This window comes from Gallinula chloropus, assembly GCF_964237585.1.
Source record: "Gallinula chloropus genome assembly, chromosome: 3".
NCBI classification, from domain to species: domain Eukaryota; kingdom Metazoa; phylum Chordata; class Aves; order Gruiformes; family Rallidae; genus Gallinula; species Gallinula chloropus.
The window spans coordinates 53,092,468-53,117,853 of NC_140087.1; the positions used below are offsets into that span (position 1 = coordinate 53,092,468).

General features: G+C 40.9%; 1 protein-coding gene across 1 annotated transcript in view; it reads left to right on the forward strand.

The window, feature by feature from the left end:
• The window catches only part of GLP1R (glucagon like peptide 1 receptor), a gene marked incomplete at its 5' end in the record, with an annotated part of 88,753 nt that extends 65,160 nt beyond the window's left edge, over nucleotides 1-23,593 (forward strand). Inside the window, 8 exons of the mRNA XM_084261089.1 lie at nucleotides 45-198; nucleotides 1,780-1,939; nucleotides 9,991-10,051; nucleotides 14,204-14,273; nucleotides 14,981-15,069; nucleotides 17,759-17,897; nucleotides 18,790-18,831; nucleotides 23,333-23,593. Coding sequence (XP_084117215.1) covers nucleotides 45-198; nucleotides 1,780-1,939; nucleotides 9,991-10,051; nucleotides 14,204-14,273; nucleotides 14,981-15,069; nucleotides 17,759-17,897; nucleotides 18,790-18,831; nucleotides 23,333-23,500 — 883 coding nt within the window. The 3' untranslated portion in view covers nucleotides 23,501-23,593. The remainder of the gene's footprint in view (nucleotides 1-44; nucleotides 199-1,779; nucleotides 1,940-9,990; nucleotides 10,052-14,203; nucleotides 14,274-14,980; nucleotides 15,070-17,758; nucleotides 17,898-18,789; nucleotides 18,832-23,332) is intronic.
• Nucleotides 23,594-25,386: the final 1,793 nt, after the last annotated feature.

Below are 25,386 nucleotides of genomic sequence, written 5' to 3' on the forward strand. Positions count from 1 at the left end.
CTTTTACGTAAGTAGTGGGTCATGTCTGTGTCTTTGTTTTACAGACATCTGCATTGCACGAGGAACTATATTCACCTGAACCTCTTCACCTCTTTTATTCTCCGGGCAATATCTGTCTTCATTAAAGACTCAGTGGTGAAGTGGATGTACAGCACAGCCACGCAAGAGCACCAGTGGGAAGGACTCATCTCCTTCCAGGTAGGGGCAGAATCACAGAATTGTAGGGGTTGGAAGGGAACGCAAGAGATCACCTGGTCCAACCCCGCTGCCAAAGCAGGCTCCTTAGGACAGATCGCACAGATAGGCGTCCAAGGTTTCTGGCAGACACTGTGGTGGTTCTCCAGATACTGGAGTCACCACTGTGGTGTGTCTGCATGACAGCAGGCAATCTCATTTCATACTATGGGGGTTGTACAAAATGCAGTTCTTGACTCCAAGGAGTTTCTCTGAAACTTGTAGAACAATGTATATGGTTGTGATTGTGCCACCCTGGGCTTGGCATAGGTATGTAAGTTGATGCCGTAGCATGTTTCTCTGACAATTTTACCCCTACGACACAGAGAGAACATGAAGAGGTGGGGTTTTGAGACAGATACAGATAGATACATGCATGCACTCAAATGCCCATATCTTCTTCCCGTGGTAGAGGTCATTTCTTCTGGTAGTGACAAGAGGGCATTCATTTCCCTAAGCCAGCACCTTTTGTGATAAGACTGTCCATTTGTATAATGACCAAATTAGTGGGTCATTCTTGGAGATCTTTATAATCTGTTAATGATGGGGAAAAAATTGAAGCATCTGATTAAAATGCAAATTTGAAAGCATTTAGAAAAGCTTTGGAGGAACAGGCTAATTAAATACTTCTAACCGAAGGTAGAGGATATACAGCTCTCTTGTGATTAGGATGAAAGCATGCCTCTTCCCCAGTCAGATTTGGAACACAAAATGTACCTGAATCTTCAAAGAAAAGGGTTTTCATTATTTGTGTAGCTCTTATGATTCTAGAACCTGGCTGCAATACAGGGCTGGGTTCATACAAGGTATGTCTTCTGATGCACGCTTAGTACCCACCCTTTTCTGACACTCTGCCTTAGGCTTAAGCACTAATGGCAGACAGTGAATCTCATATGATGGTTGATTTCTTCCTATCTGCAATGTATCAACTGGCAGAAAATAATACTGTAATATGTATCTTAAATGGTTTGGAAATGTTTGCATTGGCTTGTCAGTCATTCCCTCCTTTCAAAAATCCCTAGGGTTCATGCTTTCACTCTGTAATTTGCCAGCCAAGAGAGATTTTGCACTTAAATGTAATGTACTGGGCAATATTGCTGTTCTATCAAAATATCTTTTGCTTTGGAAAATAGTCAACGTTATGGCATCTGCTATTTGCTCTTTAATGGAGAAATTCTCAGCTGCAGAATAGAATATCTGGAGAAGTGAAAAAGACTCACTGACTGCAGTTGATACAGTACCTTTCCCTTGCTCTTCTTTTCATCTTTGTTTTCTGCTTTCAAATTGTAATCCATTGCTTATTGAGGGGAAAATGCAAAACATGTAATTTTTTTTTTTAAAGGAGGACTGCTGTTGGAAGAATTTGTCTGCTGTGTATAGCACCTATTACTGGCTCCTATCCCTTCAGTACTCAAATGCGATGGCAAGCCTTGTTTTGGGGAGCAAGTGTAGGAGGAAGAACTGGGGGGTTTTTTTGTGTGTTAGTATGTTTTTATTCTCAGCCTTTTTTTGCATTCATTTAGGATGTGTTTTCTTCCACCACAGGAATCACTCAGCTGCCGCTTGGTCTTTGTGATGATGCAGTATTGTGTGGCTGCAAACTACTACTGGTTGCTGGTAGAAGGCATGTACCTGTACACACTGCTGGTACTTTCAGTCTTTTCTGAGCAGAGAATTTTTCGCCTTTATCTCTGCATTGGCTGGGGTAAGTTGATCTTTCCATATGTAAGTCTGTGTCTGCCTGCACTGGCAGATGGTGTCATACAAAAAAGTACCTGGTGTTCATCATAGTGCTGCCCAGCTCAAGTCCTGCACTCTCGATTCCCTTTTTGTTCCTGATCCCTTACCCTGTTTGAGCTGGAGGATTCTGGGCCAGCACAGCTCCTGGATGCTGTCAGTGTAGAGGCTGTGGGTTCATAATCCAGGGGCTGTGTGGCACCACAGAAACTCCCCAAACCAATGGCAGGCACATGGTATTTTCCCTGCAAGACATCAGCTTCCTCATGCAACAGGCATGTGGGTGATTCCAGATGAATGTGGACTTTCCTGGAACGCCCTGCTTCATCTCCTGATAGTTTCCCATTGCATTCAAGGAGGTGTTTACTTGTGGCACAAACCGGTGATGATGTCTTGTATCTGGTCAGGGATGACAATAGAGAAATGGTGGCAGTATAAGCTAGATGGGATGCCAGAGGGCTGTGAGGGGGTGCTAGTGGGAAAGGGAGTGGAGGGGTCAGCTTGATTATGTGGACAGAGCGGGTCACGTAATGATTGTTGGGCAGAAAAGCAGTCAGGGGGCATGTGCCATGGGCACATGTGTGCTAGAGATTAAGGACTGCGATGCCTTGAAATCTGTTGGTTGAGCCAGAGTTGTCTATTGTAGGATTGTTAAAGCTCTAATTCCCTCACTGTCCAGTTAGCCTGAAAATATATTACTGTTCAGAATTAATCCTGTTTTTTGAATGATCTCTCATGTGCTTTTACTGCATTCTCTCCTTTCTTCTCCCTCCTCCCTTTTTGGTGGAAATAGGGTGACTTTTGGAAAGCTCAAAGTAAATCCAAGTAAATACTGGAAGTGGTTTCACAGGTAGTTTGAACATTTTAATAGTTTTGACTGTTCTCTCTGTGGGTTTGCCTACTGTGAATATTCTAGCAAATTAGTTCACTGATAAAATACATATAAATTACTTATTGTGAGTTATCTAATTCTACTGGAAAGTGATATATGAGGAGCAAAGGAGTTCTGGCATATTGATGGGCATAAATAAATGCAAGTAATAGTATCCTGCTGGAGAGTTTTAGTTAAAAAGTTCTATATCTTCCATTATCGTTTTAGATTTGATATGTAGCAAAACCAACAGTCTCTTGTATACCATTTGAACTATGTATGCCTTAATTATATTTTATGAATAGCCATACCCTCAATCTTAAGAAAAATAAAAAGATGGGGGAAGCTATCCTGAAGCACTTACTGAGGTCATGAGCGGAAATGGAAAAGAAATTAGAGCAAAATTGCATCTAGCCAAATCCTGAGGGTATTGTGTTTTTTATAAGTAAAGGATGGGATTATTTTGATCTGAATCACTTCTAGCTGCAGTTTGTCTCTTGCAGAAGGCAGAAACAGAAGGTGCTATTTTGATTTGTTTTTTCCTTTTCAATTGAAGGTTTGTTACTGTATGTTGAATTTGTGGAAAAGAGTGATAGTGCCAGAACTTGGCATTAGATACATGGGTTTCATCCAAGTTTCTTAGAAAAACTCTGGCTGGGCCATTCTATCCTTATCTGTACAGTTTCTTGCTATTCCAGCCATGGTTGCGCATGTAAACCTTGTGAGTGACTCTCCATCTTCAAATGCAGAAGCATCTGCTCTTTCAGTATTCCCAGATTAGTTATACCAGATAACAATTTTATCTCCAAGAAGTGGAAAGAAATGAAGGTAATTTTTTTTCCTACTCTTTCTTGCTGCTGCTTTTGTAATTCCATTTTTTGGATGCTCAAGTCCCTTGCCAGGTGCCTTTCCACTCTATTCAATGCTCAGATTATTCTTCTTTTGAGCAGCACAATAGAACAGAGAAAGTAGTATGTTCCTGTATGAGCTGAGAGTACTATTTGAAAGAGTTTCAGCTGTAAAAATAAAGCTGTATCAAAAAAAATCTACTCAATTGTCAGAGATGATTTGCTACCCTGACCCTTTGTTCTGCTAATGAACTTTATTCTTACAAGATAATCTAACTTGTTCATTACTCATCATGTGATGAATATTTATGTTTTTAAAATTTCTTATATGCATTGTTCACAAACTTAGTGGGTGTTAGTCATTTCATGTTATTTCTTCTAATTATAATTAAACTTTGTGATCACTCACAGACCATATGGTATTGCTTTTGCTGTCTGAGTAGCTTTGGCAGTCTCCCATGTGATCACATATGTTTGTGCCTGTACTTTTGTAAAATATACATATGAATAAAGCTCCATATTCTCCTCAAGGCTTTTGTTCACCTGAGTGCTTGCACATCTCTTGGTCATGATGTTCACCCTGCTGGTTTTTTCTTTTTTGAGGTCACAACAACAGGTCACAAAACAAGCAAGAAACTAGAGCAAATTATTTCCTCTGGTAATCCCAGGCAAAAATAGAATGTAAGGGCCAGATTTCAAATAGGTGGAAATATCCCAATACCTGTTTCTCTCCAAGCTTTTAAGTTGATATATTAAATAGGATTATATTTTGTCATAACTGGGGAAAATGTCCAATTGATTGCGAAAATAAAAGCAGGTATTTCTCCCATTTTATGTCTTACATGAGCATTTCATCTCAATTCAAAGCATGAAAGAGTAAATGGGCGTATCAAAGAGAAACATGTAGAAGATGTCATGTTTAGTGTTTTCCTAAAAGCAGTTAGCAAACAGCAATGAGTGTAAGGAAAAAATATCTCTCAACTGTATTTTTTGCTATAATTTCAGATCAGTTGATATTATTAGATGGTACAACTTTTAGTATCGGTTCAAATAAATAATTATTATTTGCTGTTGAAGCATTCTATAAGGGGAAAAATTTGTTTATCTCATTTTATTGTACTTTGCATATGTGTATTTGATAGGATTCTATAAGCCTTCCTGACTACTTGTGAGGTGACTGTTCCTGTAATGGCTACTTCCTTGCTGAGATTTCACACCACGCTAGGCTTCGAGGTGGCAGTTCTCATTTTTTTCTTTTCATTTAATGTGGTAAACATCTTGCTTTTGTTGGCTTTTTCTTTGTAAAAGCAGATTTTCATACACTTCTGTCAACCCAGAGTTTCACACATCTTACCTCAAAAACAATGCTTTATGCCATTTCAAAGCTGATGGCAGGGGGGATGGGTCACACACAACCCACTCAGAAGCACTAGCAGCATCAACAAACAAAACTCTTAATAGGCTGATGGCAGAACAAGTAGATGAGTTGTTCCCTTCAGTCTGGAGGTCAGCAGAACAGCAGCTGAACACGGTGTCAATTTGGACAGTCATTATCACATGCAGGGGGTGAAAAAAAGCCATTGCCAGTGTTGGGATGCCAACTCTCTGTTCATCGTCTCTGAGCCCAAACGAAGAGTCGCTGAGCTGGACACTGACTTCAGGCAGCTGTGCCAGTGTTGTTCAAAGTCTTCTCCAGAGAAGAGAGTGTTCATATTGTAACGCTGCTGTGTGCATCTTTCAGCAGCTTTTAGTGGAAGTGGAACCTGTTCGCATTCAGAACAGGGTATGGAGGAGGTGTCAGGAAGCAGCAACATCCCACAGTGCCTGTGTACAACATCCAGGCAGGAAGAATGGCAGGAGGAGACAACTTTCAGCATTAAAGGCTAAGAAAAAAATGTTAATAAAAAGCTAAACATTTGCTGAGTTTCTATGGCAATTTTACACCCAGCTGCACTTGCAGCAGGGGAACTGCCATTAAAAAAAATAATTTCCTTCCTTCCAACCCTTGGCAATCCAAACTTGCTCTAAGGAAGAAATTTTGAAGGAATGAAGCTATTAAAGGCAGGAAGCCTAGCTTGGATGACCAAAGTCTCCATCCCGATTGCGAGGAAGATCCGACTGGAATGAAGCTGGTAAGAAATCTTCCTTCTGAAGCCCAGCATGAACTCAGTGTAGCAGTGGGATGCATTCATTGCACTAACCATTCCAAATGAAAACTCTTGGACAAGGAAGTGAAAATTGGTTTTGTGTCCGGGCTTTTCCTAGTAGGAAGTACATCTGTCAGGAGTCTTGATTCTCTTCACACTGTCTTCTGGATTCAACTCTTTTTTGCTTTTCCTTTCCTAGGAAAAAAAATTCATATTTTCTTGCATCTTCAATGCCATTAATCTTCTAAATCTAGTCATTTATTTATCACCTCTTTCAGTTCCTCATCACACATTTCTTGCATTGATATGTCAAGCAGTTGATCAAGTCACTGTCCTGGATGGTTTGAGAGAAGGGGTAGGACTTGAGTTCTTCTGAGAACAGTAATGTCCTCTTGGAAGTTGAACTTCTTAATATGTGGAAACCAGTGATGTCAGTTTACATCGGAAATAGGAGCATATACACAGACTGATCAGTCCTAAAATGCTGTATTTTGAATACATCCTTATTTAAGGGTCTTGGCAGGATGGCAGTGCTCTGGTCCTCCAGAGACCAAATTACTTCAGAAAGAATATGAAGGTGAGCATCTCTTCGTCTTTCTCCCCTGAAATTGCCTGCATCTGCAACATGAAACTAGAAATATCATGTGTCTGTAGGAATTAAAACCTTCTTGGACATTGAGAGAAGGCTGTATGGAATAGCACCACCTGCTGACACTGTCCATAGTAACTGCTACTTGGAGGACTCCAGAACAACCCTGTGCTTTTCTGCTATGTTACTAAAATATCTCAGACCCATTAAATGGAGAGACTGATTTCTACATGCTGTTACCAGGATGTGGCAGCTTCCATTAGCAACAACATGAATTGCTCCTCTCCCCTCACTAGGGCCAGTGGACCATTGTGAAAATGTCAAACCAGCAGTGGTTCCTGTCCAAGATTTCTCACAGCTTTCTTCTCTCACCTACCTCATCCTATTATCATTCTGGATAATGCCTAGTTTGTCCAACTCTTGTTTGTTCTTACTGTGCAGATGCCTGGCCAGGTGTAAAATAAGTAAGCTAGAATGAAAATAAGTAGGTTGTACTGCTTATATGTACAGTGGGATGTTAAGATGTTGATTTGGTTGTTCCATTTCTCTCTCATCACCTAGAATATATACTGTTGTTGCAGCCTATAATTCAGATGCCCTGTACCCTATCATTTTAAGTTGAACTTTATTCAATGAGCTGTCGGCATGCTTATTTTCTACTGCACTCGACAGATTTTGTAATCACTATGTAGTATCCAAAGATTTTTGTTATCAGCTTGCAACAATTAACATAGCAGAGGCTGTTTTGAACAGGCTGTTGCAGTTTCTGGCATCTTCATCAGAGATGCAGTACAGACAAAAGTAGATGTTACTGTTTCTAGAATTAAGAGACCTTTCTGCAATCAGTTAATCTGATAAAAGCTCAGCCTTGGAGTTCTCTGCTTTTTTCCTGCTTTTGCTTTTTTTCATACAAAAACAGTGTTTCACCTGTATCTTATGTAAGTCTATCCTATAAAAGGGTGCAATTTTTTCTCAGATATCTGGTATTCTTTGAATAATAGCAGCAAGAAAAAGAGGTGTAAGACTGAAACTCAGATGCACTAAAAGAGCTTCGTGGTGGGAGCATGGGAGGGGAATGCAATGCTGATTCTGATAATAAATGATAATAATCTGTAGAGTTTAATAAAGGAGCAGTGTACAGTTTTCTTCTACTGCCTGCTCAAGCCAGCTAAATTTTTCTTGACTGAGTGAAGGAACCAGAATAATATTTGCATTTGTGCCAGTATCAAGTTTGTCAATTAATCTCTAGAGACCCTTGATAGCCCCTGTAAACTACAGTTATTGCACAGACGCTGCAGGCTTGCTCTTTTACTGTTGTGAACAACCATGGATTTGAGGTGGATTAGGGGATGTTGCTGGGGTAGCCTCCTCTTTAGGTCTTGACTAGGGCTTTGGAAAACTGGATTCATTCCCATCTGCTGAGAGTGTGTCCCAGACTGTTTTCAGAGCCATGCATTTCTTAGGACAAGACTTCATGAATTTGGGAGGTGTCAGATGGTATCCATGTGCAATTTGCATTGATGTTCAAAGTTTACGTGTATATATTTCACGGTTAAGTCTCAGATTAAAATGCATATTGCTACCATGGAAAATAGTGTGACTGATGCTGTTACAACACCAGGGTGCCAGGGGCCTGCATCACAAATGGGAGTGGGCACTGAATGTTGAACAGGTTACCTTGCACACTGATCCTATTAATTTGTATGATATTTGCATAGCAGGATGCTGATGCCGACCAATGATACCAGCCTCTTCTCTAGCTAGGCTTTCTGAAATATAATATTAATAACAGGTTCTCAATTCAGATGTCAAGTAATGTGATTAAATGAGGAGATATTTCTAATGTATCCAGAAGTTGGAGAAATCCACAAATCGTTACTGTTATCACTCGATATATCATTTCCCTCCACTGACATACAGCCTTTGTGCTCTCAGTGTTCGTGTCTTACTCTGTAAATTTCGTGTCAAGATGTCTTAGTTCTCAGCAAAGTCAAGAAAGGAACAATTCAAACTATAATTATTTTCTATGCAATAAAGGCTCATTTTATGTTTGGAAGGCATTTGCAGAGAGCCTGTTCCTAATCTCTTATGCAGCTATCAAAGCAACACGGAGTTCTCAGTAATTCTGCTCCCAGAATACTGTGTACTTTTAGTATCAAGTGCATCCATGGAACTTTTCAACCACTTGCCCAAATAATGTCTACTCAATTCACTGTCTTGGCTATTATTCTAATTATTGGTATTTTCTTCTGGCTGCTCTTAATTACCCTTTTTTTTTTTTTAACCTGATTAAGGACAATAGTTGGTCTTTCACATCTGTAGTATCTAGCTGCTCTGGTAGCAGAGAAAGAATACAGTACAACAAGAAAGAAGGATTTTACTGATAATACCCACTACAGATACTGCTTGTGGATTTTCAGACTGTAAAAGATCACTGATTTCTCTGTTGCGTCTGCTGTCAGGAACTGTGTATTTGCCCTGTGCAGCGCTTACTGCTGCACACTGTGATGGTCTCACGGCCCCTTACCATATCGGTTCTTAAGAATGCAATAACACAGTACATTAAATGTTTCCCTTCCTATAAAATGTACATACAGCATTGGATGTTGGCCAAGGAGGCACACAGAGGAATTAAACCATCTCGATCCAGCCTTAGGCAGAAATTCTTTATCCTGCTTTTTGAGACTCAACCTGCTTTCCTTCCTCATGGGCTTTTTTGCCTTTCCCAGAAATGAGTATTGGTTTAAAATTATTTTCCAGTCCAAGACATTTCAGAAATGAAATATATTAATTTGAGAGCCTTTGACATTGTATAGCAAGTAATGACTTCCAGCTTCTTTGGCTTTTCTCTCTTCCCTTTACATCCTGGATAAACTGACCAACCATAGCATGTGTGCTGTCAGGTAAGCACAGGACCAAAGCCTCTTCTCAAGACCAGATGCATCTGCTGTCTTTGCTACAGCCACTCAAGTCCATGCCAGTACTGCAGCCCAAACCTGGGACTTCTCTGCAGGGAAGGCCTGAGCATGCTTGCTACATGTGGGGTGCCCACACTGCCCTCTGCCATCAGGGGCATGTAGGGCTGAGTGTGCTCCAGCCCCGATGCTGATAGACAGCCTGGGCTTGGTGCTGCCTGTATTGAAAGCAGCGCACCTGGCCCACAAGCAGAAACACGGGTGCAAAAGTTTTTGTCAAACTGAGCTCCACTCCTCTCTGCCGTGAACATAGAGGCTAACAGAGCTTCCAGAAATTTCATTCCCTTGGCCCCTCTGTGAAACTTTCCATGGAAAAGGTGCTATATGCTGGGTATGGGGGTGACAATCTGTTGTTCATTTTTCATGCATGTTAGGAGCTAGGTGGGGGTCAGACAAAATGACTTACATGTATTAGGTACTTGCAGGTTAGATTCCTCCTCCCACCATTGACAGCCATCTGTGCTGGGTGGGAGCTGCAACCCTGCCACCAGTTAATTATCTTGTTCATCATTATGTGGGGGGTTTGTGCTTCTCTCTGCTTTTCCCTATCTCTTAATGTCAGTGTCAACCTTGTCTCCTCTCTTCCCAGGTGTGCCAATGCTGTTTGTTATCCTCTGGGGAACTGTCAAGTACCTTTATGAAGATGAGGGGTTGGTTTAGTTCTGATTTTTCTAGCTATCTCATTTGTGCTGTGTGTGTGTGCACCGGCAGGTCATTGTTTGCTTTCTGTTCAGTGTGGTTTGCTTTGGCAGTGTGCTGAAACCTCACATAATTGCTTCTGTTTTGTCTGAAGGTCTTGCATAACATTTCAGAAAGGAGCATTTGTTTCTTTCTGATCAGAATTTTCTGCATGTCTGAATGAATTTGTCCTTTTGCAGGTCAAGGAAAGGTATGTTTTGTTTTTCTGTATTTACAGTATCAACAGTAGAAGTCATCATACCCAAGCAAGACCATTCCTGATACTGTGCCTTTGGCAGTAGCCTTTACAGTTATGCTTCAGAGGGAAGAAAAAAAAACCTTCCACGGGATTCTGCCTGCAATTTGTAGTGGTTAGCTTATGCCTAGCAGCAGAGAGGTGATTGCCTGTTCTTGTTTAAGCTTCCGTTATTTAGAACTACTTAGAATAAAGGCACATTCTCTGTCTGCTTATGTTAGTCTTGTGAAGTCAACTATACCACACACAAGACTAATACAAACCACTTTTTGTCCACCTCTCCCATAGTGGCTGTTCTAAAAAATTGCCTTTGTATATGTGTTATGTACCAAATAGCGCTGTACTTTGTTGTGTTGTAGGGTTTTCTGTTGCTGGTGGTTTTTTGAGTGGGTTTGGGCTTTATTTAAAAAAAAAAGGGAGTGGAAGGGGAACTGGCTTCCTCTTCTTACTGACAGTGTAAGTGGATAGCTTTCTTTGTGATTAAATAAATAACCTTATGCTATTTCCTTGTTATTCTAAATGTATATTTATTGAGTCTTCCCCTTAGTTTCCAAACAACCCAGCCAGCACTTTTGTAGAGGGTCCTTCCTGTCTTTCCCCCACCCTCGCAACATATCCTTGCTGGAGAGATGCTGCAATGTGAAAATTCAGTGTAGTCAGAGCCACCCCCAGACTTTTTTCTGATGTTTGTGGGTATTAAGAGACAGCTTTTTTTAGTGTCTTCCATAGTACCAGACCAGTTCAGACAAAGCCGCCTTTGCTGCCTGAAGCCATGCCAGGATTTCCTGACTTTGCTATTCAAGGTTGACTTGATGTTATTCTGTAGCAAGGTTGTGGCAATACTGATGTATTGCAGGTTTTGTTGAAGTTATCAAAACAGGTATAGAGATGATGTGGCCTCTGAACAGGCAACGTTCCGTGGTCATATCTTCCCACTGATGTAGAAAATGTATTCAAAGTGCTCATGCTGAGCTTCCTACATTATGTGGTGCTCAGAGCTGATTTATGTTTTCTATTAAGGAAAACTGTCACTCACTGCCTTCAGCGGACCCTAAAAGGGGCAATTTTGCACCTTATTGAATTTTCTAAATCTTGTATAAATATTTGTAAAATACAGCAATAAATAACCACATGCAGCAGCTTCTCTGAAAGGCAAGATTTCTGTGCCTTGGGCGGGCATTTGCTGGAGCAGCCAGGGATATCGTTCATGCTGTTTGCCATAGTGCTGTCACCACGGATGTGCAGCAGGCTGTAAATTTCATTTGTGACTTAACTACTTCCCTGGCTGTGAGGAATAACTGGAAGTAAATGTGGTCAGGGCTGGGAATATGAGGCAGTCCTGTGAATGTAGCCATTTGAATGAAGGACTGAAAGCCTGCAAGACTTAACTTGCAGACTGGCTCCTCCTTCCCTTACATGTGCAAGTGTACGCTCCTTCAGAAAGCAGTTGCTCTTTTAAAAAGCGAGCTATTGGAAGACTTTGTCTAGAATACAAATAAAATTAAAGACAAGCTGTGCTTCTTAGTTATTAGACTGTGCCTAAAGAGCTGATACTTACACATCTTTGTTTCTATCTGCAATTAATCATGGGAGCGAGACAGCCAGCCTACAATCTTTTTAAAAATGGAGCCATTCACCTGTACCTCTTCAAGGTAAAAAATTCAGTGTTTTCATTTTTTAGAAAAAGAGTACCAGATTGGTAAGCAAAGGCAGAAACTTCCCAGTACTATTTGTTTCACTGGACTGATTCTCCATTCACAGCTCGGAGGCTATTAGTTGCCGAGTATCTTCTGAGTGGTGCTGAGCAAACTGCAGGGATAGATCTCAAACACAATAGATGTTGGTGTATTTATCAGTGTGGCAACCCCAGAAAGCACAAATGGACAAGAAATCATGTACAGATCTATCGATTTTATTTTCTGGATACTTTAATAGCTGTGACACTTTAATTAGGGTGTAATGGCTTTTTTATTGCACATATTTGTATAAATTTAAAAGTAACTAAAACTGCTCTGTGCCACAGGAAGCAAATTAATACACACAGAAATGTGGCACAGTTAATGTAAAGAATAATTTCTCAGCCTCCATCATTATCAGGAATTTTTAAAATTGCCTCTGCTTCTACTGCAGCTGGTCAGAAAATTAGAACTCCAGTTCCAGCGATGCCTATTACCCTGCCAGTCTTGAGGGGTTCAAATAAAACTAATTTTAAAGGCTCCATGAAGCTGGCTCCCAGTCACGCATTCCAAGAGCTGATTCTGTTACTCAGATTCCAGGTCAGGAACACTGACCGCACGCTATACATGAACCTTTTTTTCTCCAGTATTTAAAATAAAATTGAGTTGTCAGTTGTGGAGCTGGCTGCTGGTCACAATAATATGCTTGTTATAAGCATTAAACTTAAATTGAAAGGAAAAAAATAATCCTGAGCCCTTCTTTAGCTTGCAGTACCTGCAAGAGAACATGGATTTGTCATAGTCAAGCTGTATGTGAGGGTATGCAGGTGTGGTGGTGTAGCATGGATCACGGATCCATACCACGTGCTGCACTGTTCCCTAGTTTCTCTCAAGTTGACTGTCCCATTACCAAGTTGGGGAGGGTTTTTTCTCCACCACCATCACCCAAGCTGAAGTTCATAGGCCAGTTAAGAAACTTTGAGGAAAAAATGACAACATTGATGTTTTGGCAGATGAGATCTGGAGATGAAGAGCAGCTTGTTTTGTGAAAGAACCTGGGTTTCAGTGCTGTTTCACAGCCTGCGTAGCTCAGAAACCCACTGGCTTTACTGATGACTGTGGCTTTGGAGTAACACTGAGCAAGATGGCAGGAGGCTAACAAAGTTATTTCATGGAAATAGTAACGAAGCAGAAACAAATGAAATGGCACATGAATGCTGCCCCAACACCTGGGCCATTGTGTACACACATGACCCATCATACATTTGGGGTGGATGGCTGTAGCTAGGGTGGGTCCTAAGAGGGTACTAAATGTACAACCCCACCCACTGTAACGTTTCCTTTGAAACAGTGATTCCAAACTGTGACTTGAGGCCATCATTGTTCTTGTGATTGCTCAAGGACATGGGAATTTAAAAAGCTAAAATGAGACTTATGGGGAGAATGATATATATTATTGCCTGCAGAATATTATTTGGCAGAAGGCTCAGATGGCCAACAAATGTTGGGAACTACTGTTCCTGTCTGATTTTACTCGCTTATAACTTTTAAAACTCCCTTTGGACCTGAAAGTTGTACATATACTGAAGGAATTGGAGATTACTGCCTTAATTGCCTTCTCCAGGTTGAAATTAGCAGGTCCTTTTTAGAAAATAAAAGAAAATAAAATAGATGGCTGATCTAAATATTGATAGGAAAAAGGTAATGGTAGGTAATAGTGTAAAGAACTAACAAACAGTTAAATAATAAGATGACCTCACATTAGAGACTGAAAAGTAATGAAAAATAATGTAGAAAGAGTAGAATAGGAAACATGCAGGAAAGGTCTGACTCAGATTCCCCCCTTCTCCTTTCAGCCACATGACAAGTATGACCTTGGATTTAATGGAGTAAATCTTCACATTCAACTGATGATAATTCATAGCAAATTGTGGAGAAGAGCTAGCCATTAGTGGTCAAAAAAGGCCAACCGAAGCATTCAGTTGGATTACGATAGCTGCAGTAGTATAAAGCATTCAGTGTTTCTAAGAAGCAACTGCATATGTTTCCATGTCAGCATGATGTGCTTTCCTGATATCTAGTCCTCAGTATTGTTTTCCATCTGCGTTACTGTGACAGAATGAAAAGCAAGAGATTTTTGTAATGTACTGAAACTTTTTCTTCCTCTCTCCTCCTTTTTGCCATCCTCCTAGTTGCTGGACCAGAAACTATAACATGAACTACTGGTTGATCATCAGGCTTCCCATTCTCATCGCCATTGGGGTGAGTAGGGGCGCGTGCAGTGAGCTGGCAGATCTCCGTGAGAATGGGAACAAAGAGCAGATGTGCACATGGCTGTTGTCCACGTCCAAAGGCTAATAGCCTTTGAAGGAATTGATGTTTTCATTCAGAAATGTGATTTTATGAAACCAATTTGGTTCCTGTCACTGGAATTCCTGTCTAGTATTTCGTTTGTTTAATTTGGCCACACTCAGTGGTGTTGCAGTGGCTGCACATGATAACAAAACAGTGTGCTGCAGCGCTCCAGCTAACTCCCCAGTGTGCAGAAAGCTATGGCAGGTAGTACAGGGAGGTGGGAGATAATATTCCAGGTTGTAGAAGAGCAACAAATCATGTGGCATTGTGGAGAACTGCCACGTTCTGCAGCCACAACACTGTGTCTGTCTCAGACCTCCAGATAAGGCAAATGGGACAGCCAGCACCTTTACTGTGTCTTGTTCCCCAGAGATGTGGGTAAGGTCCCCTGCTTTTAGTTAACAGCCTGTGTTTTCAGAGGTGACTTCTGCCTTCATAGCAGATGTATTTTTAGAGCACAGGTTTTTAGCAAGGAGTTGAGTTCTGTGGCAAATTTTGCAGCTGCTGCATTGCAGGATGCACAGGGACCTACACGTGGATACATAAAGCAGCTTTTTTGAACACTTACGCATGTGCATTTCTTGATGATATAAATCTTTCTTTCATTTCTCCAGGTAAATTTCCTGATCTTTATCAGAGTTATATGCATCATCATCTCCAAACTACAGGCTAATTTGATGTGCAAAACTGACATAAAATGCAGGTATGTCATATGGTGGTCTGACACTTTTCATGCCCATCAAAACCAAAGTAGACAAGGAGGTTCGTGAGAGGAGTGAACTTGCAAGAATGGCTGAAGATCACAGGTGTGGTGTCAAGCAGTGGTATGACTGCTTGGACAGTCAGTCCCCAGAAAAGCCTTGTGGTAAAGCCAGGACAGGTTTTGCAACTGTATTATAGATGAACAGAAGGCTTGATCTGAGTTTCTCACTTTAGTCTGCTATAACACTGGATGAATATTAATTCAGCAGATTTATTTTTTTTAAATACTTGAAGCATCTGCAGGTACTGAATGTGAAGGTGCTTGAATGTGTTTACAGGACAGCAAGAAGTCTGGTGAAAGGGCTGGAAGGAATGTCCTGTGAGGAATAGCTAAGGACTTTGGGTTTGTCTAGCTTGGAGAAAAGGAGGCTGAGGGGTGATCTCATGGCTCTCTCCAGCTTCCTGAGGAGGAGAGGTGGGGAGGGAGGTGCTGAGCTCTTCTCCTGGTTATCCAGTGATAGAATGTGTGATGTGTGGGAATGGTTCAAAGCTGCACCAGGAGAGGTTTAAACTGGACATGATGAAGCATTTCTTTACGGAGGTGGTGGTCAGACACTGGAACAGGCTTCCTAGAGAGGTGCTCAATGCCCCAATTTGAACAATACCCTTAATAATGTGCTTTTTAAGATTTGGTCAGCACTGAATTATCCAGGCAGTTGGACTAGATAATTATTGGAGGTTCCTTCCAACTGAAATATTCTATCCTGTTCTAATTTGAAAAAAGAGTGATGGAAATAAAAGCTTTAGCTTCAGTAAAGATCAAGACGGGGCCATTTTCAGCACTGCTCCTTGTTCTCCTTGACAGTTGTTACTGGGACAGACTTTCAATCTTGAATGCATAGGATGTTTCAAGAGACATGTTCAATTTTTATTTTGCAGGCTTCACCCTCTCAGTGTCATTATTCTTCCTGTTACTTAATCACCTTGCTAAGATTCACGACCACAGCCTTCATTTCTACATTTTGGAGAATAGTTTTGTGTTGCAGTCAGAAAAATAATGTAGAAATAACAAGTTAGCTATTGAATTAATGAGAGTGGAGCTACATGCTGTGGTAGCTGGGCTGCTACTGACAGGTGACTTGGCTAGTCTGAAGTTGCTGCAGCCTTCTAAGCTAGACACAGCATGTATTTTGGTGTGTTGTCATCAGACTTCTGTTGCATGTTGACTCCCAGAAGACTAAGCAAGGATTTAAATGCAGCCTTCAGCTACCTAATGGTAGAATCATAGTATCATTAAGGTTGGAAAAGACCTCCAAAATCATCTAGTCCAATTATCCCCTTACCACTTATATTGCTTACTAAACCACGTCCCTAAGTACCTCATCCAACCTTTCCTTAAACACCCTGAGGGACAGTGACCCACCTCCCTGGGCAACCTGTTCCAATGTCTAATCACTCTTCCTGAGATGAAATTTCTCCTAATTTCTAACCTGAACCTCCCCTGGTACAACTGGCAGCCATTGAGAAGATGGAGCAGGAGTCTTTTCAGAGGTGCACAGTGAAAGGACAAGGAACAGACCTCACACGTTATAGCAAGAGAAATTCCAATGCATATCAGAGGTGAAAAGGAAAATTCACAGGGCAGTCTGGTGCTGGAAGAGAGGTCTAGAAGGGCTGTGAAGGATATTGGAAATACTCAAAACTTGGCTGGACACAGCTCTCAGGAACCTGCTTTGAACTGGAGTTGGACCAGAGACTTGCGGAGGCCCCTTCTATTCTCAATAATTACGTGATTCAGAATAGCAACCAACAGCCCTAGGGCATACTAGATCTACTAAGTACTGATAGCCCTGCTTAGTCGAGTGATTTTGCATCTACTGAATTGTCTCAAGACAGGCTGTTGTGACACTTCTGTGGTTCAGGATAGCCCTGTAAAACTCCCATGGGAGTCAGGCATCTTTCATTATGTTGTTGGGTGGCTAGCATGTATATCAAAGGAGAGTTAAGGATTATTCTTGTGAGTATTTTCCTGTGGTTGTAATCCTGAAGTTGTATTCTTTGAGATGAAAAATGTTTTATTTCAGGTTCGTTGGTCTTTTTTCCTTTGCTAGCTGTACCTTTGGACTTGCCTTTTAAATCACGGAGTCATCACTCACTTTGAGAGTGTCCTACAGTTACAGTTAGTTACGATGTTTTGAAGATTTAGCACACCATGGAGGAGGTAGGATGGAATAGCAAGTACTCCTCCCTTTGCCAAGATATTTTAAAGATTCCATTTATTGATAGATTACTTCTTTCATGCCATCAACAAAGTAGATTTTAGTATTTTTTCCCTGCTTACAATTGGGGCAAAAGGATTTGCAAGAAAAGACACCAGGTACAAGAAAGCACATGGCCTCCTCCTGAGTTTGGAAGCAGATTTTCCAGGTGAGATACAGCCAGGAAGTGGTCTGTAGTGGAGTGGCAGGGGCCATTAAAACATTAAAATCTGCTAGGGTTATTTTGAGGATGATTTTTTTTTCTGTATCCTTTGGAAGAGGACCCTGTGACGCAAAGGGGTGCATTGACTTACCAAAGTTGACAGGGTGTCAGAAGCAGAATGCAGAAACAGTGACTCCCAGTGATTAGTGGGACCAACAGTGATCTACTCAATGGCATTACTTTTTTTCTTTCTTCCTTTGTAATTTTAGGCTGGCCAAGTCTACGTTGACTCTGATCCCGCTGCTGGGGACCCATGAGGTCATCTTTGCCTTTATTACTGATGAGCATGCCAGAGGGATGCTGCGCTTTGTGAAGCTTTTTACTGAGCTCTCCTTTGCTTCTTTCCAGGTAGCATTCACACTGTCCCCATGTAGATAAGATATTTTTAAACTGCTGTTTGAGGACCTGCTTTCTCTCTCATTTATTGCATGTTCCCCATTCTTTATAAGTTTTCAATTTAGCACTTGATACTACAGGATTATGACAGCGGAAGGGAAAGTGTGAGGACTAATTTTTTAATAACCAACTTAGATGTTAATATTATGCATTCTTCTTTTCAATGTCTTAATTTTACCAAAATAAACTGGTGTTTCCACATATTAATATTTACTTTCTATGGGACACCTCAAGGCAGTAATGAAATTGTGTTTTCCTGTAATTGTATAATGGAATTGCTGAAAGCAAATTTTGTGCTTTCTCCAGTGTTTTTGATAATCCTTGGAAAAAATCTGTGCTGTGTGAGGTAGCTGTCTACAGTTGTAACTGCATGTGAAGAGGATGTAAGGTTTACTGTGATTTTTATTTAGCTCTTGCCTTAGGTAAGGCCATTTCAAGAGACTCATTTTGTCTACGGGAATCATTATTCTTCTAGTTACCCTGCTTACCCACTCGGTCCCTGTTTATCAAGCACAGAGCTGTATTTAAGATCACTGTGAATTGTTCACTTATGAAGTGTTTATAACTTAAAGCCATGTAAAGAAAAAGAAGGGTAAAGGAATCTTTAGGAAAAAATAACAGGATGAAGAAAACAGTCATTCCTTTTTCCTAAGATCCTGTGCTTTGAGACATAGTTTGGTCAAACCTTTCTGTCATCAGAGCTGAAAGGGACTACAGGTTGTCTCCATCTTTTGGGCTTATATGGGACATGCCAATGTGGAGCCTCTAGCCCTCTGCAAGTTTGTCTGGCAAAGCAAGGGAACTGCTCTGCTCACTGCTCTTCTGGTTTTTTTGTTGATTTCAGGGGCTGATGGTTGCAGTTCTCTACTGTTTCATCAATAATGAGGTAAGAGAGATGCTAGTTGTTCCAATTTGCCTTATCAGCATCCAGGATAGGAAAAAGAAATTGAAAACGGTCTCAAACTGATAAATTGTCCTTGTTCAGGACTTTTTCCTTTTTTTTATAGACCCTCCTCTGTACAGCTACACAGGATAACTCCTCAGACAAATGTTGTTGGAAGGAATTCAGGCAGTATACTTTAGGGCCAGTGTTTGTAGACAAGAAATCCTGCAAGTTCTCTTGCTCACAATTGTATAGTTTACACTGCTGGAGCTTTTCTTTTATTAAGAATTACAGCTGCTGCTCTTCTGAGAATTCATCTCAGCTGGTTGGTGAGGTTGGAGAGTCCTCTTGGCTAACTGCTTTGGTTTGGTTTTGTTTTATTTCCCTGTGGCCGATGCTTGAGGACATCATCGTGTTCCCACTCAAACTGAACTTTGTGGGGTGGAGAGCTTTTTCACAGGCGCAGAAGAAATGTAGCCAGGGCTTTGAGATAATTGATTTCAAGTACCATCTTCTATGGTTTCTGCTGAATCCCAGCCCTGTTGGGGGAAAGAGTATCGTTCTGTTCCAGTATTGCATGAATCTCTCATGTTACCTTCTAAGTGATTATTATTGTTCATTCAGGAGCCATGTTTGCAAAGGAAGCCAACACAGATGATTTGGCAGCACACTATTAAGTTCAATGCACAACAGTGTGTTTCACACTCAGGCTAAATCTACTTTTAAACATGATACAGTAATTAAAGAGCACCTGTTGAGAGACAGGCCTCGCCAAGTAAGTGGTATCAATGGAAAAGTGTTCTGCTTGTGTCATGGCCAAGCTGGAGTCAGCAGAAAAGTAGCAGGCATCCTGATGGCTGCAGGAACCTGTTCACTTTTGTAGTTTGTGGGTAAGATTTTAAGTCAATGTGTTAATCGTACTGCTTATGAAACAGAGATGGGTAGCAAAAGGCTTTGCCCAAGCATGAATTAGAGAGTATTGGTTTCAAATCCCTTGTACAACTTTAACAGGTGTACTTTAATTCTGAAATGTGCCACCGTCTGCTGGAGCTTCATGTATTTCTTTTGATTCACTTTGGCCTTCACTTATACATCCCCTTTGTAGCTGCAGCCAGGCCTCCCGTGAGCAGTGCCCAGTAATGTCCTCCATGTGATACAATGCAGTGTTGCATCATAACCTAAACAGTGAAACGGGTCAGCTTGCTTCATTTGAGGGAACTCATTATGAAGTAGCCTACCTACGTTTCTAAGAGGCCCTCCAAATCTCTTTTTGCTATAGTTTTCTTGCCTTAGTAATGTAATTTGTAAAATCTAACCACAATGTGCTCATCTCCACAAAAGGCTGACAGACAATCTAGGATAAATTATTTTCCTTGTTCCAGCTCTTGTTAAGAGAGAAGGATTTTGTCAAGTCCAGTCATCAACATCAACAAAATAAATCCATGTAGAGTTTGATTAGGTCAAGTCTTTTCTATTTCCTTACTAAATAATATGACAATTTTTTCCTAAACTAAATGAGAAGCTGTTTTTCTTCAGACAGTCTATGTGCCCGAATACTATCCTAGTTTGCAATATGGTCAGTTTGTAACTGGTTTTCTTTTTCCTTAACCATACAGAATGAAAGTTTGTTGCAAGTCCTGATGCCAGATTAAGAGTAGAAATGAAGCTAGAAGTGATATTAATGTCCTTTTCTAGTATCTACTTATGGAAAACCATTAAAACATGTTCATACTGCAGTCATATTTCACCTGAAATATTCTGGATTATCTCTGATATTACTCTGAAAGCAACAGCGGGTTCTCATCAGATTGCCTGTTATCATCAGTGTTCTTTGCACAATGAGCTGGACATAATATGACTAGTTTTTCTGCAGTTAGTGTTGTTTTCTATAAAAAAAAATGTTTTTAACCACAGAGATACTTACACCAGGATTAAATTGGTTCAGTTTCATTCTCTGTAGTCCTGCTTCTCCTTTTTGTCTCCTTCCTGTCACAGTGGAAGTACATTTCACTCTCTTCTACTTTAAACAATCTGTCCTGACTCAAGGACTCCTGATTTTTTTTAATTGCTGCCTGATCTTCCTTTTTTTTTTTCCTTTTCATTCTCTATACAGACTTTCAATTGAACTTCTCGACCAGCTCCATTTCATCCAATTTCAGACCTACTTTCCTTTCACTGTGATTTGTTGGCATGCTTTTTTGCCAAAGTTTAACATTTTTAACAAGTAGATTCCAGATTCATTGACACACTCTGAACATTCTTGCCCATTAGCTGCATTAAGCTCCGTCAGGTGCTCTTTGTGAGAAGACTTCTCTGTCTTTAACCACCATGTTAAAGTTTTCCAAGTTCTTAGATCTTTCTCTTTCAAAATACTCTAAATAATTTTTTTCCTTCTTCCTCTTTCTCATGGGAGCTTTTTTTCTTGGTTTCTTTTTTCCTACATAGCTTATTTCTGAGGAATCATATCCATATGTAGAAGTTATTAGGCTAATAACTTGTGTTCAATAACTGCCTCTTCACAATATAGATCTTATCCTATTCCTTTGGCCATACATTCATGGCCATCTAGGCAAAAAGTCAATTCAACATGGACAGCAGAGCTGCTCTTTACCCTTTTGCTAACCTCTGGAGAGGAAAGTAATATTCTGTCATTCGGATCTATTCCTTAAGACATCATCTCTGATACAGTCTTTTGTTCACATCTCCCCATTCACTTTATCTCAATCTTGCAGGTTATTTGTATCATAGCTCTAGGATACTGCCTGTCGTGTCCAGCCAGATTGAAGACTCATTTCCTCCCTTTGATTCTAAGATACCTGTTTCTATTACTCTGTCATTAAGTACATTCATGCTTTCTTTCACGATCTGTCTGTAAATGTTTACACCTGCTTTTTGCCAGTGCTGCCTATTAAACTAACTCTTTTCCATGCTCACAAAATATATCAAGTACTACATTGGTAATGCAGTCAATTCTTCTACTGGAGAGTATGGTTCCTGCATTTCACTGTTTCCTTTTCTGTCTTTATCATGCTGTTCTCTGTCATTATTCTATACTGAGCTTTCCCAGACACACTGTCTTTCTCTGGTGTTTATGTGCAGCTTTTGACACAACAACCCACAGTTATCATAGTAAAACCCAAGCTTCTATCTCAGCATCTTCTATCCCATCTGGTTGTGATACTAGAGGGACAGATACCATTGTCAGAAATGCAGCTGGTTCCCACCAAAACAGTGTATGGTAGAAGGGCTGTAGCCCAGATCTGACAAGCATCACTAGAGGTAATCACGAAGGGAAGACAACTGGTTATGTAAGATTTTGGTCCTTTTTTAGAGGTGCCTTGCAGGTTCAGTATTTCACAGTGAAAAAGCAAAGAAGATAAACATACAACAGCTGGTTCCCTAGGAAGTTTCCCCCAGGATATGAAGGTTTCAGCAGCCTGGATGTGATGACAAGCCTGTGCTGGAACTGCCATCAGCCTATTTAGTCTCTTGGTGGTCAATACTGGACCCTAAAAGACACAAAAAGGAACTCTCCAGAGAAGGTTCACTTGAGTGACCCCACCTATAGTGATCTTCCTTCCAGGCTGAAGTACACATCATAATGAATTGATTACTGTAGTTGCACTTCTGCCTTTTTCTAGAGTGAAAAAGGTTCAATTTTATGTCCTCTGCCTTATGTGTTAAAAGCTAATGTAGGTTTTTACTTCAGTCAAGTGTCAAGAACTTTGCTGATGGAACAGGAAGATCTAAATTCTGTTCTTGTTTAGCAGTTGCAAGACCCTGGATAAACTTCCAAATGAGTACAGAGGTTACACAGGTTAACCTGGAGCCTGTAACTGGATAAGCATATTTTGTAGCTTTAAAAAAAATCTCATATTTGGAATGAGAGCCTGTAATTGCTATTTAAATAGGGAGAGAAAAGTACAGTCTTTGAAGTGCTTAATTGTTGGGTTTTCAATTCTGAATAAATCTTCATTTTTATATGGAATAACAAACCTGTAAATATTCAAAGACCAAAAATAATCCATGACATAATACTGTTTAAATCAAACCAGAAGTTAAAACAGAATTCTAAAGAATACCTGTGGTGACAGTGTTGAGCAGGAAGACAGTCTTTTCAGTCATTTCATGACTGATAAGCAAATTCAACTTAATTGTTAGTATTGGTAGGGTATAGAGTACATTCAGTATCACAGCTGAATACAATTTAGAATAAAATAATGAAGACGAGATTTCCTGGTGTATAGAAGAGCTTCATTTCTACAAGTAAAAGTAAATGCAGTTATCATTTTAAATGATGAATAGTCTACAATGTGCTAATGAGATAATTGGATAATTTGAAGCAATATTGCAGGTTTAAAGCAATATTGCAGGTTTAAAGCATTGCCAGCTTTTCTTAGTAGTTTGGTATCTTTATTTTTTGTTGCTCTTTTCTACTGGAGTCATTTAAAGATCTGATTTGTTCTACTTTCATTCCTTTTGTTTCCCTCTTTGATTCTGTTAGGTTCAGATGGAGTTTCGGAAAAGCTGGGAGCGCTGGAGATTGGAACATTTGTATGTCCAGAGAGACAGCAGTATGAAACCTCTGAAGTGCCCAGCCAACAGCATCAGTAGTGGAGGCACAGTAGGTAGTAGTGTCTACGCTGCCACATGTCAGGCCACATTCAGCTAAGATTTCTGTGGGTGAATCGGACTGAGAACAATGGACTATGTACTATACCTGAAAACCCTTAAATACCCAAGCAAGTGGCTTAAGTATGCCATTTCCAGCAAGAAACTTAAGCATATGCTGCTCATTGCTTGCAGGCTGTTGGACAAAGGTTTCTAGGGAAAGTAATCTGCTAATGTAATCAACACAGAGGAAAAATTGATCACATCTAAAGTTAAGAGTTTCTTCCTATTTGCACACAAGGCCTCCAGGTGTCCAAAATTTAAGCATCACATTGATCCAGTCTGAAACCACGGGGTCAATGGCTTATTACTGTTGAGTGGGTGAGCTGAGCGATCAACTGATTAAATTATGAGGATAGAGAATATGATTATTGCCAAAAAATACATTTAGACTTCTATGGGGATAAGGCAGTATGCCATCACCAGTTTTGGAAAAAAATAAATGAATGGACGAGAGTTTGTGTTTTAGGGAAGAATCAGTTTTGTAGGAAGAGTTTCCCAAAGGTAAAGATGTGCCCACCTGTTTTCTGGGTAGGTGAAGAACAGCGTCATGAAAGTCTATCAATACAGCAGGTGCATGGTGCATATTTCTGAGTGCCCTTTTTAAGCTTCACTTCAAAGAAAATTAACCAAACCCAGTATCTGGTAGGGGCCTCTTCTGCTTTTAATAGGTGCATGTTATCTCTATGGACATGGATGCCAATATCCCCCTGAATCCCCCGCAAGACGCCTCTCCAATTAGCACACAGGCGTTTACAGGGAGAGGGAAAAGGCTCGTGCTTCAAGGGGACGTTTTCTGTCCAAGCTGTACTCTGCTGCTTTGTGTGTGCAAAGCTTGTGGCCTCAGCTGGACTTAGCAGACTTAACCTACTTGGAAAAGACTGGGTAGTTCACCGTGTTGGGCTCGCTTTTGTCTCTCCTCCAGCCTTACCCGTTTCCTCCAGACAAGAGACGGCCGCGCTCCCGGGGGCGGGACGGCGGCCCTCAGGCAGCCGCGGGTTCAGCACGGAGGACAGCTCCCGGCTCCCGCCCGGCCCGGGCCGCCGCTGCTCCCTCACGGCCTGCCTGTCGCCACCGGGATTCAAAAAATGCTCATCTCCTCCCCACCCCCCACCCCCATTACCCCCCAAAAAGAAAACCTCACCCTACCCTAAATTCAACGGGCTTTTGCCGTGTTTAAAACTGTGAGGGCTCTGGCAGTGAAGGCATCTACGCTGCGAGTTGTTATGTTACCCTCCCTAACGTTTACAAGAGTTGCTGGGTGGGGGGTGAGGGGACGACAGGGAAAAGAGGTACCTTTACAAGCAGGATGTAATCCATTGCATCACTCAGTAACAAGCTTTACATATCCTTGCTCAGCCTAAGTTATTTGGGCTCCCTTTACAGCAAGAAGGCAAGGTGCCAAAGACTACCCCGGAGAATGTCCCTGCCCGTAGCCACCTCGTAGTAAGTACCTTCCAAAGTCTAGCAGTTGGACTACTCAGTAGAGATTAAAAAAACCCAAACACCCCTGATTCTTAAGTCTCTCTTTGCACTTGAATTCACATCCCCCATTGCCAAGCAAGTAGACTAGAGATTCTGGGATGTAATTCAGCATCTTTCCTCCCTGAAGCTAGATTGCTTTGCATGGGATTATTTAATCATTGTATTAGAATTCAAATTGCCAACAGGGTGGATTAGGTTTGCACTCATCAGGTTAGAATTGAATTAGAGGGGATGGGTTAGCTGCCTCTGCTATAATATGTGTATTTGAGCTCCAGGGGGAAAGTCAGATGTGTTTGTAGAAATCCACTACAGTTCTCAGGGTGGCTTATGTACGTTTACCATGCTGGCTTCTATGTGGACCATGTCCAGGCCATCCCTTCTTGACATCCTTGCAGAGCTGAC